At 43.9% G+C, this 16066-nt stretch overlaps 1 protein-coding gene across 1 annotated transcript in view; it reads right to left on the bottom strand.

The window, feature by feature from the left end:
• Nucleotides 1-12837, bottom strand: part of LOC123733099 (CD9 antigen-like) — a 71289-nt gene extending 58452 nt beyond the window's left edge. Inside the window, exon 1 of the mRNA XM_082972035.1 lies at nucleotides 12552-12837. Coding sequence (XP_082828161.1) covers nucleotides 12552-12620 — 69 coding nt within the window. The 5' untranslated portion in view covers nucleotides 12621-12837. The remainder of the gene's footprint in view (nucleotides 1-12551) is intronic.
• Between the last annotated feature and the right edge of the window lie 3229 nt (nucleotides 12838-16066).

The raw sequence follows: 16066 nt of genomic DNA on the forward strand, positions 1-16066 counted from the left end.
TACCATGTTGTGTTGCTACCATGTTGTGTTGCTGCCATGTTGTGTTTCTACCATGTTGTGTTTCTGCCATGTTGTGTTTCTACCATGTTGTGCTGCTACCATGTTGTGTTTCTACCATGTTGTGTTTCTACCATGTTGTGTTGCTGCCATGTTGTGTTGCTGCCATGTTGTGTTGCTGCCATGTTGTGTTGCTGCCATGTTGTGTTGCTGCCATGTTGTACTGCTACCATGTTGGGTTTCTGGGTGATTTTGCAAATACGGGCCTTTTTGTGTCTCAGGGTTTGATTTTTAAGATAAAATGTTAATTTGGATTTTTTTCATTTCACATCCATTAAGACTAAAATAACCCTCAACTTGTTTTTATATCTTTCAATGTGCTTTTTAAATGTTATTTTCTAAAGCATTTCATGTCTGTATTTCATAGTTTTACACAGTTCTCACACCCAGACTTTTAACGTTCTGCTACGTATTACACTTTTACAAAAGTCATGATAATTAGAAAATATTTAAAAAAAGAGTCAAACAAATGGAAACGATAAACATAATGGATGCAGAAGCCATTTGTAACTTTTCTTTTACACAAAACACAGCTAGCTGTCTCTAAGTATTGTGTCATTACCACCACGACAAGCAAATTACACGCTAATAACCTTTTATCAAACGTTCCTGTACTTGGTTACCATGGATACGAACATGGACGTCGTGGAGGGAAATTCACATGTTGATGGTTACCATGGATACGAACATGGACGTCGTGGAGGGAAATTCACATGTTGATGGTTACCATGGATACGAACATGGACGTCGTGGAGGGAAATTCACATGTTGTTGGTTACCATGGATACGAACATGGACGCCGTGGAGGGAAATTCACATGTTGATGGTTACCATGGATATGAACATGGACGTCGTGGAGGGAAATTCACATGTTGATGGTTACCATGGATACGAACATGGACGTCGTGGAGGGAAATTCACATGTTGATGGTTACCATGGATACGAACATGGACGTCGTGGAGGGAAATTCACATGTTGATGGTTACCATGGATACGAACATGGACGTCGTGGAGGGAAATTCACATGTTGATGGTTACCATGGATACGAACATGGACGTCGTGGAGGGAAATTCACATGTTGATGGTTACCATGGATACGAACATGGACGCCGTGGAGGGAAATTCACATGTTGATGGTTACCATGGATACGAACATGGACGTCGTGGAGGGAAATTCACATGTTGATGGTTACCATGGATACGAACATGGACGTCGTGGAGGGAAATTCACATGTTGATGGTTACCATGGATACGAACATGGACGTCGTGGAGGGAAATTCACATGTTGATGGTTACCATGGATACGAACATGGACGTCGTGGAGGGAAATTCACATGTTGATGGTTACCATGGATACGAACATGGACGTCGTGGAGGGAAATTCACATGTTGATGGTTACCATGGATACGAACATGGACGTCGTGGAGGGAAATTCACATGTTGTTGGTTACCATGGATACGAACATGGACGCCGTGGAGGGAAATTCACATGTTGATGGTTACCATGGATACGAACATGGACGTCGTGGAGGGAAATTCACATGTTGATGGTTACCATGGATACGAACATGGACGTCGTGGAGGGAAATTCACATGTTGATGGTTACCATGGATACGAACATGGACGTCGTGGAGGGAAATTCACATGTTGATGGTTACCATGGATACGAACATGGACGTCGTGGAGGGAAATTCACATGTTGATGGTTACCATGGAGTGGAGCTGCTGCTGTGTGGCGCATTGACCGTCAGACAACTGGATTGGCTCGGTGTTCACGGGAAACATCGTCGGACAGACACCTGGATTAGCTTGGTGTTCACGGGAACAGACAACTGGATTGGCTTGGTGTTCACGGGAAACATCGTCAGACAGACAACCGGATTGGCTTGGTGTTCACGGGAAACATCGTCAGACAGACAACCGGATTGGCTCGGTGTTCACGGGAAACATCGTCAGACAGACAACCGGATTGGCTCGGTGTTCACGGGAAACATCGTCGGACAGACACCCGGATTGGCTCGATGTTCACGGGAAACATCGTCGGACAGACACCTGGATTGGCTCGGTGTTCACGGGAAACATCGTCGGACAGACACCAATATGCCCATCCTTTTCGTCAGTGTGTTTGTGGTACTATGTTTAGCAGACTTAGATAGAACATGTCAACATTTTCTGGATGGGAGAAATTGTAAGTGGGAAATATTCAGTGTTTGTGTTGTCATAGTGATTAGCAGGGCTAGTTCAAACATCTGGAAACTGTCGCGGCTGTCAAAAGGAGCGGACCAAAGCGCAGCGTGTGTTTGGACTTACTATCGTCAGGACGTGACAGCTACAGACACTGTGGTGTTGTCATAGCGATTAGCAGGGCTAAACATCACTATTTTCCTAGTCTCTAGACCTCTCCTCAACACCAGGTTAGCAGGGAGGAAGGTCTCCATTGAAAGACCTCTCCACAACACCAGGTTAGCAGGGAGGAAGGTCTCCATTGAAAGACCTCTCCTCAACACCAGGTTAGCAGGGAGGAAGGTCTCCATTGAAAGACCTCTCCACAACACCAGGTTAGCAGGGAGGAAGGTCTCCATTGAAAGACCTCTCCACAACACCAGGTTAGCAGGGAGGAAGGTCTCCATTGAAAGACCTCTCCACAACACCAGGTTAGCAGGGAGGAAGGTCTCCATTGAAAGACCTCTCCACAACACCAGGTTAGCAGGGAGGAAGGTCTCCATTGAAAGACCTCTCCTCAACACCAGGTTAGCAGGGAGGAAGGTCTCCATTGAAAGACCTCTCCTCAACACCAGGTTAGCAGGGAGGAAGGTCTCCATTGAAAGACCTCTCCACAACACCAGGTTAGCAGGGAGGAAGGTCTCCATTGAAAGACCTCTCCACAACACCAGGTTAGCAGGGAGGAAGGTCTCCATTGAAAGACCTCTCCTCAACACCAGGTTAGCAGGGAGGAAGGTCTCCATTGAAAGACCTCTCCTCAACACCAGGTTAGCAGGGAGGAAGGTCTCCATTGAAAGACCTCTCCTCAACACCAGGTTAGCAGGGAGGAAGGTCTCCATTGAAAGACCTCTCCACAACACCAGGTTAGCAGGGAGGAAGGTCTCCATTGAAAGACCTCTCCTCCACACCAGGTTAGGTCTCCATTGAAAGACCTCTCCTCCACACCAGGTTAGGTCTCCATTGAAAGACCTCTCCACAACACCAGGTTAGCAGGGAGGAAGGTCTCCATTGAAAGACCTCTCCTCAACACCAGGTTAGCAGGGAGGAAGGTCTCCATTGAAAGACCTCTCCTCAACACCAGGTTAGCAGGGAGGAAGGTCTCCATTGAAAGACCTCTCCACAACACCAGGTTAGCAGGGAGGAAGGTCTCCATTGAAAGACCTCTCCTCAACACCAGGAAGGTAAATGTGTAGCCTGACATGGAAGACGATAACGATTAGATGTGGAAACATCATGGTTGGGTGTTTTCTGTTTGTTCCCCGCTTGGTGGTGACAACACACACACACACACACACACACACACACACACACACACACACACACACACACACACACACACACACACACACACACACACACACACACAGTTGACCTCTAGGGGTGTGTGTAACTGAAGCTCTGTTCTCCCTCAGGATTCTGGAGAATCAACAACAATGTCTTTGTCTCCCGTCACCGGCCTCCCCCCCTCTCCCTCTCTCTCTCTCTCTCTCTCTCTCTGTCTCTCTCTCTCTCTCTCTCTCTCTCTGTCTCTCTCTCTCTCTCTCTCTCTCTCTCTCTCTCTCTCTGTCTCTCTCTCTCTCTCTCTCTCTCTCTCCCCCTCTCTCTGTCTCTCTCTCTGTCTCTCTGTCTCTCTCTCTGTCTCTCTCTCTGTCTCCCGTCACCGGCCTCTCTGTGTCTCTCTCTCTCTCTCTCTCTCTGTCTCTCTCTCTCTCTCTCTCTCTCTCTGTCTCTCTCTCTCTCTCTCTGTCTCTCTCTCTCTCTCTCTCTCTCTCTCTCTGTCTCTCTCTCTCTCTCTCTCTGTCTCTCTCTCTCTCTCTCTCTCTCTCTGTCTCTCTCTCTCTCTCTCTCTCTCCTTTTTCTCCAATCTCTCTGTTTCTATTTCCCTCTCTTTCTCTCTGTTCTCCTCCCACAGAAGGAACAGAAGCACATGAGAGGTGAGAAAGTCAGAGGAAGAAATCAATACACTTTCACTTCTTTGTCATAAAGCAGCATTTCCCAGACTAGAGCTGTTGTTCTTTTCTACCCAGAAGGCCACACAACATGATAGTCTGAGTCTTCTGAACTTCCCAATACTGATGCATATCAGTCACTTTAAACCTCCTTCACATTGAAATACTGTCAAAAGGACTGGCAGACTGATTTGGAGTATATAGACTGCCAAAAGGACTGGCAGACTGATTTGTAGTATTTAGACTGTCAAAAAGACTGGCAGACTGATTTGGAGTAAATAGACTGTCAAAAGGATTGGCAGACTGATTTGGAGTAAATAGACTGTCAAAAGGACTGGCAGACTGATTTGCAGTAAATAAACTGTCAAAAGGACTGGCAGACTGATTTGCAGTAAATAGACTGTCAAAAGGACTGGCAGACTGATTTGGAGTAAATAGACTGTCAAAAGGACTGGCAGACTGATTAGTAGTAAATAGACTGTCAAAAGGACTGGCAGACTGATTTGTAGTAAATAGACTGTCAAAAGGACTGGCAGACTGATTAGTAGTATATAGACTGTCAAAAGGACTGGCAGACTGATTTGCAGTAAATAAACTGTCAAAAGGACTGGCAGACTGATTTGCAGTAAATAGACTGTCAAAAGGACTGGCAGACTGATTTGCAGTAAATAGACTGTCAAAAGGACTGGCAGACTGATTAGTAGTATATAGACTGTCAAAAGGACTGGCAGACTGATTTGCAGTAAATAAACTGTCAAAAGGACTGGCAGACTGATTTGCAGTAAATAGACTGTCAAAAGGACTGGCAGACTGATTAGTAGTATATAGACTGTCAAAAGGACTGGCAGACTGATTAGTAGTAAATAAACTGTCAAAAGGACTGGCAGACTGATTAGTAGTAAATAAACTGTCAAAAGGACTGGCAGACTGATTTGTAGTAAATAAACTGTCAAAAGGACTGGCAGACTGATTAGTAGTAAATAGACTGTCAAAAGGACTGGCAGACTGATTTGCAGTAAATAGACTGTCAAAAGGACTGGCAGACTGATTTGGAGTAAATAGACTGTCAAAAGGACTGGCAGACTGATTAGTAGTAAATAGACTGTCAAAAGGACTGGCAGACTGATTTGTAGTAAATAGACTGTCAAAAGGACTGGCAGACTGATTAGTAGTAAATAGACTGTCAAAAGGACTGGCAGACTGATTTGCAGTAAATAGACTGTCAAAAGGACTGGCAGACTGATTAGTAGTATATAGACTGTCAAAAGGACTGGCAGACTGATTTGCAGTAAATAAACTGTCAAAAGGACTGGCAGACTGATTTGCAGTAAATAGACTGTCAAAAGGACTGGCAGACTGATTTGCAGTAAATAGACTGTCAAAAGGACTGGCAGACTGATTAGTAGTATATAGACTGTCAAAAGGACTGGCAGACTGATTTGCAGTAAATAAACTGTCAAAAGGACTGGCAGACTGATTTGCAGTAAATAGACTGTCAAAAGGACTGGCAGACTGATTAGTAGTATATAGACTGTCAAAAGGACTGGCAGACTGATTAGTAGTAAATAAACTGTCAAAAGGACTGGCAGACTGATTTGTAGTAAATAAACTGTCAAAAGGACTGGCAGACTGATTAGTAGTAAATAGACTGTCAAAAGGACTGGCAGACTGATTTGCAGTAAATAGACTGTCAAAAGGACTGGCAGACTGATTTGGAGTAAATAGACTGTCAAAAGGACTGGCAGACTGATTAGTAGTAAATAGACTGTCAAAAGGATTGGCAGACTGATTAGTAGTAAATAGACTGTCAAAAGGACTGGCAGACTGATTAGTAGTAAATAGACTGTCAAAAGGACTGGCAGACTGATTAGCAGTAAATAAACTGTCAAAAGGACTGTCAGACTGATTAGCAGTAAATAAACTGTCAAAGCCCAAATTAAATAAAGTAAACAGTCATTGAATGCATCACTTTTCCACATGGTCGAGGTCGCAGTTTTTTTTATATCAAAAACTGGTCGCCGGCCAAAAAGTCCTGGAACCCATATCTGTCTAAAAGGCGAATGGTTCCAATCTACACTACCGTTAAAAATTTTGGGGTCACTTTTGAAATGTCCTCGTTTTTGAAAGAAAAGCGAATTGTTTGTCCATTAAAATAACATCAAATTGATCAGAAATACAGTGTAAACATTGTTAATGTTGTAAATGACTATTATAGCTGGAAACGGCTGATTTTGTTATGGAATATCTACAGAGGCCCATTATCAGCAACCATCACTCCTGTGTTCCAATGGCACGTTGTGTTAGCTAATCGAAGTTTATCATTTTAAAAGGCTAATTGATCATTAGAAAACCCTTTTAAAATTATGTTAGCACAGCTGAAAACTGTTGTCCTGATTAAAGAAGCAGTAAAACTGGCCTTCTTTAGACTAGTTGAGTATCTGGAGCATCAGCATTTGTGGGTTCGATTACAGGCTCAAAATGGACAGAAACAAAGAACTTTCTTCTGAAACTCATCATTCTATTCTTGTTCTGAGAAATGAAGGCTATTCCATGCAAGAAATTGCCAAGAAACTGAAGATCTCGTACAACGCTGTGTACTACTCCCTTCACAGAACAGCGCAAACTGGCTCTAACCAGAATAGAAAGAGGAGTGGGAGGCCCCGGTGCACAACTGAGCAAGAGGACAAGCACATTAGTCTCTCTAGTTTGAGAATGTTCCTATTGAAACATACAGTGGTTGTATTTTAATGTTGGCCTACAGGGAAGATAGGTCCTGTGGAGATGTTCATATTGAGACATACTACAAAGTCACTACAAAGATAAAGCCGTCCTTCCTACCTCAGTTGCCAGAGAGGAAGGAAACTGCTCAGGGATTTCACCATGAGGCCAATGGTGACTTTAAAACAGTTACAGAGTTTAATGGTTGTGATAGGAGAAAACTGAGAATGGATCAACAACATTGTAGTTACTCCACAATAGTAACCTAAATGACAGAGTGAAAGGAAGGAAGCCTGTATAGAATAAAAATATTCCAAAGATGCATCCTGTTTGCAATAAGGCACTAACGTAAAACTGCTAAAAATGTGCCAAAGAAATTAACTTTATGTCCTGAACACAAAGTGTTACGTTTGGGGCAAATCCAACACATCACATCACTGAGTACTACTCTTCATATTTTCAAGCATGGTGGTGGCTGCATCATGTTATGGGTATGCTTGTCACCGGCAAGGTTTAGGATATAAAGAAATGGAATAGAGCCAAGCACAGGCAAAATCCTAGAGGAAAACCAGGTTCAATCTGCTTTCCAATAGACACTGAGAGACAAATTCCCCTTTCAGCGGGACAATAACCTTGTTTAACGTTTTGATTTAAAACTGATTTGTGCTCTGATATCTGTTTCACTGATTTCTGCTCTGGTTAAAGCCTGGGGTTTTCTGCTCGTTAACATTAGAAGCTTATTACCTAAATTGGATAAATTGAAAGTGTGGGTTCACAGCTCCAATCCAGATGTGTTGGTCATTACTGAGACGTTGTTAAGGAAGAGTGTTTTGAATACTGATGTTAATCTTTCTGGTTATAAACTTTTTCGGCAAGACAGATCTTCCAAAGGTGGTGGAGTGGTATTCTTTACCAAGGATCACCTTCAGTGCTCGGTTGTCTCCACCAAGTCTGTCCCCAAACAATTTGATTTGCTGGTTTTAAGCATTAAACTTTCAAATAGCTCTTTGTTGACTGTTGCTGGGTGCTATCGTCCTCCATCAGCACTGGCCTGTACCCTACCTGCCCTAAGCTCTCTCCTGGCCCCTTACACTAAGTCTGAATTTGTTCTGCTAGGTGACCTAAACTGGGACATGCTTAAACCACCTGACCAAGTCCTAAAGCAATGGGACTCCCTAAATCTTTCTCAGATTATTACCAATCCCACAAGGTATGACTCCAAAACACCCAGAAAAGGCTACTCTCCTCGATGTTATCCTCACAAATAATCCTGATAGGTATCAGTCTGGTGTTTTCTGTAATGACCTTAGTGATCACTGTTTTACAGCCTGTGTTAGTAATGGCTGCTCAGTGAAATGACCTGTCCTGATGTGTCATAGACGCTTGCTAATAAACTTTACTGAGCCGTCCTTCATGACCTGGCCTCTGTATAAACTTTACTGAGCCGTCCTTCATGACCTGGCCTCTATATAAACTTTACTGAGCCGTCCTTCATGACCTGGCCTCTATATAAACTTTACTGAGCCGTCCTTCATGACCTGGCCTCTATATAAACTTTACTGAGCCGTAATTCATGACCTGGCCTCTATATAAACTTTACTGAGCCGTCCTTCATGACCTGGCCTCTATATAAACTTTACTGAGCCGTCCTTCATGACCTGGCCTCTATATAAACTTTACTGAGCCGTCCTTCATGACCTGGCCTCTGTATAAACTTTACTGAGCCTTCCTTCATGATCTGGCCTCTATATAAACTTTACTGAGCCGTCCTTCATGATCTGGCCTCTGTAAAATGGTACAGAATCAGCATCTGTCGAAGACGCTTGGACCTTCTTTATTGATATTTTCAGTGGTATTGTTAACAAACACGCCCCCCTGTAAAGAAAATGAGAATTAATAACAGGTTCAACCCCTGGTTCGACCGTGATCTTGCAGAGTTACTCCACCTCAAGAATTGCATTTGGCGAAATGAATCCCAAACGTTACCAATAAAGTTATCCAAACAAGTCAATCGACATTTATAATCAAACAATATGTACCCTAATACGCAAATAAACGATACAATTTAAGACGGAAAATCATTATTGTCTTTACCGGAGAAAAATATCAAAGAAACACTACAGCCAAAATGGGAGCCATTAGAAAAACGACAAATTCTGCCTCATTTTTCCAAAAACCAGCCTGAAACTCTTTCTAAAGACTGTTGACATCTAGTGGAAGCCCTAGGAACTGCAACCGGGCACGATTTCGCCCTATTATTAAAGTGCCAGCCATTGAAATCAGTGGTAGGATAACATTTTTGTTGGGGGGGGGGGATGGTTTGTCCTTGGGGTTTTGCCTGCCATTTCAGTTCTGTTATACTCACGGACATTATTTTAACAGTCGTAGAAACTTTAGAGTGTTTTCTATCCAAATCTACCAATTTCATGCATATCCTAGCTTCTGGGCCTGAGTAGCAGGCAGTTTACTTTGGGCACGCTTTTCATCCGGACGTCAAAATACCGCCCCCTATCCCAAGGCAGCCACGGTTCATCCTTTATTTAAAGGGGAGATCAAGCTGATCCTAACTGTTATAGGCCTATTTCTATGTTGCCCTGTTTATCAAAAGTGTCGAAAAACTTGTCAAAAATCAACTGACTGGTTTTCTTGATGTCTATAGTATTCTCTCTGGTCTGCAATCTGGTTTCCACTCAGGTTATGGATGTGTCACTACAACCTTAAAAGGTCCTCAATGATGTCACCACTGCCCTTGATTCTAAGCAATGTTGCGCTGCTATTTTTATTGACTTGGCCAACGCTTTTGATATACGGTAGACCATTCCATTCTTGTGGACCGGTTAAGGAGTATTGGTGTCTCTGAGGGGTCTTTGGCCTGGTTTGCTAACTACCTCTCTCAAAGAGTGCAGTGTATACATTCAGAAAATCTGCTGTCTCAGCCACTGCCTGTCACCAAGGGAGTACCCCAAGGCTTGATCCTAGGCCCCACGCTCTTCTCAATTTACATCAACAACATAGCTCAGGCAGTAGGAAGCTCTCTCATCCATTTATATGCAGATGATACAGTCTTCTACTCAGCTTGCACCTCACCGGATTTTGTGTTAAACGCTCTACAACAAAGCTTTCTTAGTGTCCAACAAGCTTTCTCTGCCCTTAACCTTGTTCTGAACACCTCCAAAACAAAGGTCATGTGGTTTGGTAAGAAGAATGCCCCTCTCCCCTACAGGTGTGATTACTACCTCTGAGGGTTTAGAGCTTGAGGTAGTCACCTCATACAAGTACTTGGGAGTCTGGCTAGACGGCACACCTGTCTGGCTGGACAGGTGGAAGTGGTAGCTCATTTATTCATTTGCTCATCTATCACTGATCAGAAACATTTAGCATGCTAGCTTGTAGCCTAAATCACTGATCAGAAACATTTAGCATGCTATAATGTAGCCCAAATCACGGATCAGAAACATTTAGCATGCTATAATGTAGCCCAAATCACGGATCAGAAACATTTAGCATGCTATAATGTAGCTTAAATCACTGATCAGAAACATTTAGCATGCTATAATGTAATGCTATAATGTAGCCCAAATCACGGATCAGAAACATTTAGCATGCTATAATGTAGCTTAAATCACTGATCAGAAACATTTAGCATGCTATAATGTAGCCTAAATCACTGATCAGAAACATTTAGCATGCTATAATGTAGCCCAAATCACGGATCAGAAACATTTAGCATGCTATAATGTAGCCCAAATCACTGATCAGAAACATTTAGCATGCTATAATGTAGCCTAAATCACTGATCAGAAACATTTAGCATGCTATAATGTAGCCTAAAATCACTGATCAGAAACATTTAGCATGCTATAATGTAGCCTAAATCACTGATCAGAAACATTTAGCATGCTATAATGTAGCCCAAATCACTGATCAGAAACATTTAGCATGCTATAATGTAGCCCAAATCACTGATCAGAAACATTTAGCATGCTATAATGTAGCCTAAATCACTGATCAGAAACATTTAGCATGTTATAATGTAGCCCAAATCACGGATCAGAAACATTTAGCATGCTATAATGTAGCCTAAATCAAGTATATTATTTATTGATTGACTCACGCCTTATATAGAGGCTATTTTACCTATCGTCCCAGTCCCACTGAAACCCACAATTCTGACTCCTGTCTGGCTTGAAAATTCCTAACTTTATTCTGTAATCCAAAATGTGCATAATCGAAGTACGTCAAAATCCAGCTCTAACATTTCCTCTGCTTCTCTGCGCTGTCTGATACGGCTGCCCGTACGAGAGCGTCCGTAGAGAATGTGTGATTAACAAACGGTACGGCAATAGGCCAAGACATGGAAATACATTTAATAACAGAGTTGATCCCTGTTAAGATACTGTCACGTCCTGACCATAGTAAGTTGTTAGTTTCTATGGTAGAGTGGTCAGGGCGTGACAGTGGGTGTTTATCTATTTTTTGTATTTCTATGTTTAGTTTCTAGGTTTGTATTTCTAGGTTGGTTTTTGTTTGTTTGGCATGACCTCCAATTAGAGGCAGCAGGGTTGTCGTTGTCTCTAATTGGAGGCCATATTTAAGTTGATGTTTGTCCCACTTGTGTGTTTTTGTGGGTGATTATATTCTGGGGTTTTCTTCTCTGCGTCACGGTTTGTTCTTTTGTGTTTCAAGTATTTAAGCGTAAGGCGTTCAGTTTCACGTTTAATAAATATGTGGAACTACGAACACGCTGGGCCTTGATCCTTCTAACAGCCGTGACAGATGCCTTGGTATGTAAACTATTTCCTCTCTTCATCTCCCCGTTATTCATGAGCTGATCTGCTGTCTGTATAAATCATCAACTCGATTTTGTCAAATAGGAGATATTCTGTAATTCGGTTATCTAGCCAACTTCGGTCATGTGACTTTTGTTTGACTATCGTTACAAAGTTTTTTATGATTGGACGCCTACTCCGGGTGCGCTCTGTGCATCCTGAGCGCTCTCTGTGTCGCGATACCATTGGCCTACTGCTGAAAGGCACTGAATTAATTGAGGAACATGATAACGGTTTTAAAATGGCATTTTTTTTAATTTTTCTTCTCCCGGGTGAATCTAGCAAACACTATCTGCAGCGTCTCTAGCTGCCTATTTAGAGCGGACTCCGAGCAGGGGAAGCTTGTTTCACATCTCAGGCCCTCGGCCTGTGCAGCAAGAAGGGCGGATTTAACCGTTTGAGAGAGTAGTGAATGTGCTGTTTATCCGGGGGGGGGGACGCAGGCGAACATAACGAACAAACCAGTGTTGAAGTTTCCACTGGTTCGTTAAGAGGCAGGCGCCGATAGAACTGCACGCAGGAGAACATAGAACTGTCAGATCTAGAATATAAGCGTTCTGATCTTCGATCAACGCTGGGAGCAATATTTCGATGTTGAGACATAATTAGATTTTCTTTATTGTGTAGAAAAAAATATATAATATTTTTGTTATTGACTTTTTAAAATGAGACACCAAAAAACGTCCGAGTTCCGGACCGAGGTGTCCTCATTTGTAGTTAGCCCAACCCCAGTATTCAGTCATAACGAGATGCATTGAAGTGACACTCACCCAGAAGACGAAGTTAAAGATGAACAAGATATATTTGACGCAAGTCTCTCCTCCCGTCAGTAGAGCCATGGTCCGTCCGTCCGTCCGTCTGTATGAAGAGATTTAGACGGCTATAATACTGTTATAGAAGCTGTATAATAATGTTGATGATTCCGCTCAGTTGGGCGAATGGAAGTTGATGGAAGTCCTCAGCCCTCTCTGTCTCTGCTGTCTGTGTGCTGTGCGTGGTGGTGCCTATATAGAGGAGAGCAGCACTCCCACCTCAGACACAAATTGTCTGCCACTTTGTTTCTCTTTCTCTCTCTCTCTCTCTCTCTCTCTTTCTATACTCTCTTTCTCTCTCTCTCTCTCTCTCTCTCTCTCTTTCTATATCTCTCTTTCTCTCTCTCTCTCTCTCTCTCTCTCTCTGTCTCTCTCTCTGTCTCTCTCTCTCTCTCTCTGTCTCTCTCTCTCTTTCTCATACTCTCTTTCTCTCTCTCTCTCTCTCTCTCTCTCTCTCTCTCTCTCTCTCTCTTCTCTCTTTCTCTCTCACTCTCTCTCTCTCTCTCTCTCTCTCTCTCTCTCTCTCTCTCTCTCTCTCTTCTTTCTCATTCTTTTTATCTCGAGTTTTTTTTATTGTCAATATCCAGAATATGAACAACGTGTCAGATCCGAGTCCTATAGATTTAGTCAGGTTGTTACTACTGTATGTGTTGCGAGGCTGAGGTGATTCACTGTGAGAAGGCATACTGTTAATTACAGGTCAGATCAGCCTCTCTGTTAAATACAGGTCATATCAGCCCTCTCTGGCTCTTTGCTTAGTCTGACACACACACACACAAATAAACATGCACACATGCACGGATAGAGGGTCAGAGAGGCAAGGACAGAGGGACAGTGTCCTTGCAGCAATGTCCAGAACAATGGTTCCCATTGTGTCCAGAGAGTCTGTCTTCCCACTGCACTGATATACACATACCGCACATAGCCTGTCCCGTGTGTGTGTGTGTGTGTGTGTGTGTGTGTGTGTGTGTGTGTGTGTGTGTGTGTGTGTGTGTGTGTGTGTGTGTGTGTGTGTGTGTGTGTGTGTGTGTGTGTGTGTGTGTGTGTGTGTGTAGCTGTGTGTGTGTGGTGTGTGTAGTGGTGGTGTGTGGTGTGTGTGTAGCGGTGTGTGTATATAGGGGTGTGTGTGTGTGTGTAATGGTGTGTATATAGGGGTGTGTGTGTGTGTGTGTGTGTGTGTGTGTGTATAGGGGTGTGTGTGTATAGTGGTGTGTATATAGGGGTGTGTGTGTGTGTATATAGTGGTGTGTGTGTGTAATGGTGTGTATATAGGGGTGTGTGTGTGTGTGTGTGTATAGTGGTGTGTGTGTGTAATGGTGTGTATATAGGGGGGTGTGTGTGTGAGTATAGTGGTGTGTGTGTGTAATGGTGTGTAGATAGGGGGGTGTGTGTGTGTATAGTGGTGAGTGTGTGTGTATAGTGGTGTGTGTGTGTAGTGGTGTGTATATAGGGGGTGTGTGTGTGTGTGTGTGTATAGGGGTGTGTGTGTGTGTATGTGTGTATAGGGGTGTGTGTGTGTGTATAGGGGTGTGTGTGGGTAGTGGTGTGTATATAGGGGTGTGTGTGTGTGTAGTAGGGGTGTGTGTGTAGTGGTGTGTAGGGGTGTGTGTGTGTATATAGGGGTGTGTCTGTGTAGTGTTGTGTGTGTATAGGGGTGTGTGTGTGTGTGTATAGGGGTGTGTGTGTGTAATGGTGTGTATATAGGGGTGTGTGTGTGTGTGTGTATAGGGGTGTGTGTGTGTGTGTATAGGGGTGTGTGTGTGTGTGTGTGTGTGTATAGGGGTGTGTGTGTGTGTGTATAGGGGTGTGTGTGTGTGTATAGGTGTGTGTGTGTGTATAGTGGTGTGTGTGTGTAGGGGTGTGTGTATAGGGGTGTGTGTGTGTGTATAGGGGTGTGTGTGTGTGTGTATAGGGGTGTGTGTGTGTGTATATAGTGGTGTGTGTGTGTGTGTGTGTGTGTATAGGGGTGTGTGTGTGTGTATAGGGGTGTGTGTGTGTGTGTATAGGGGTGTGTGTGTGTGTGTGTATAGGGGTGTGTGTGTGTGTTTGTGTGTGTGTATAGGGTGTGTGTGTGTGTGTGTATAGGGGTGTGTGTGTGTGTGTATAGTGGTGTGTGTGTGTGTGTATAGGGGTGTGGGTGTGTGTGTGTATAGGGGTGTGTGTGTGTGTGGGTGTGTGTGTGTGTATAGGGGTGTGTGTGTGTGTGTGTGTATATAGGGTGTGTGTGTGTGTGTGTATAGGGGTGTGTGTGTGTGTGTGTGTATAGGGGTGTGTGTGTGTGTATAGGGGTGTGTGTGTGTGTGTATAGGGGTGTGTGTGTGTGTATAGGGGTGTGTGTGTGTGTGTGTATATAGGGGTGTGTGTGTGGGTGTGTGTATAGTGGTGTGTGTGTGTGTGTGTGTGTGTGTGTATAGGGTGTGTGTGTGTAATGGTGTGTATATAGGGGTGTGTGTGTGTGTGTGTATAGGGGTGTGTGTGTGTGTATAGTGGTGTGTGTGTGTGTATAGGGGTGTGTGTGTGTATAGGGTGTGTGGTGTGTGTGTGTATAGGGGTGTGTGTGTGTGTGTGTGTATAGGGGTGTGTGTGTGTGTGTGTGGGTATAGGGGTGTGTGTGTGTGTGTATAGGGGTGTGTGTGTGTGTGTATAGTGGTGTGTGTGTATAGGGGTGTGTGTGTGTGTGTGTGTATAGGGGTGTGTGTGTGTGTGTGTGTATAGGGGTGTGTGTGTGTGTGTGTATAGGGGGGTGTGTGTGTGTGTGTGTATAGGGGTGTGTGTGTGTGTGTATAGGGGTGTGTGTGTGTGTGTGTATAGGGGTGTGTGTGTGTGTGGTGTGTGTGTGGTGTGTGTGTGTGTGTATAGGGGTGTGTGTGTGTGTGTGTGTATAGGGGTGTGTGTGTGTGTATAGGGTGTGTGTGTGTGTGTGGTGTGTATATAGGTGTGTGTGTGTGTGTGTATAGGGGTGTGTGTGTGTGTGTATAGGGGTGTGTGTGTGTGTATAGGGGTGTGTGTGTGTGTGTGGATAGGGGTGTGTGTGTGTATAGGGTGTGTGTGTGTGTGTGTGTATAGTGGTGTGTGTGTGTGTATAGGGGTGTGTGTGTGTGTATAGTGGTGTGTGTGTGTGTGGTGTGTGTATAGGGGTGTGTGTGTGTGTGTGTATAGTGGTGTGTGTGTGTGTGTATAGGGGTGTGTGTGTTGGTGTGTATAGGGGTGTGTGTGTGTGTGTGTGTATATAGGTGTGTGTGTGTGTGTGTATAGGGGTGTGTGTGTGTGTGTGTTATAGGGGTGTGTGTGTGTGTGTGTGTGTATAGGGTGTGTGTGTGTGTATAGGGGTGTGTGTGTGTGTGTGTTATAGGGGTGTGTGTGTGTATAGGGGTGTGTGTGTGTAGTGGTGTGTATAGGGGTGTGTGTGTGTGTATATAGGGGTGTGTGTGTGTGTGTATAGGGGTGTGTGTGTGTGTGTATATAGGGGTGTG

Source organism: Salmo salar, unplaced genomic scaffold (assembly GCF_965601325.2).
Source record: "Salmo salar unplaced genomic scaffold, fSalSal1 ptg000525l, whole genome shotgun sequence".
Lineage (NCBI taxonomy): Eukaryota > Metazoa > Chordata > Actinopteri > Salmoniformes > Salmonidae > Salmo > Salmo salar.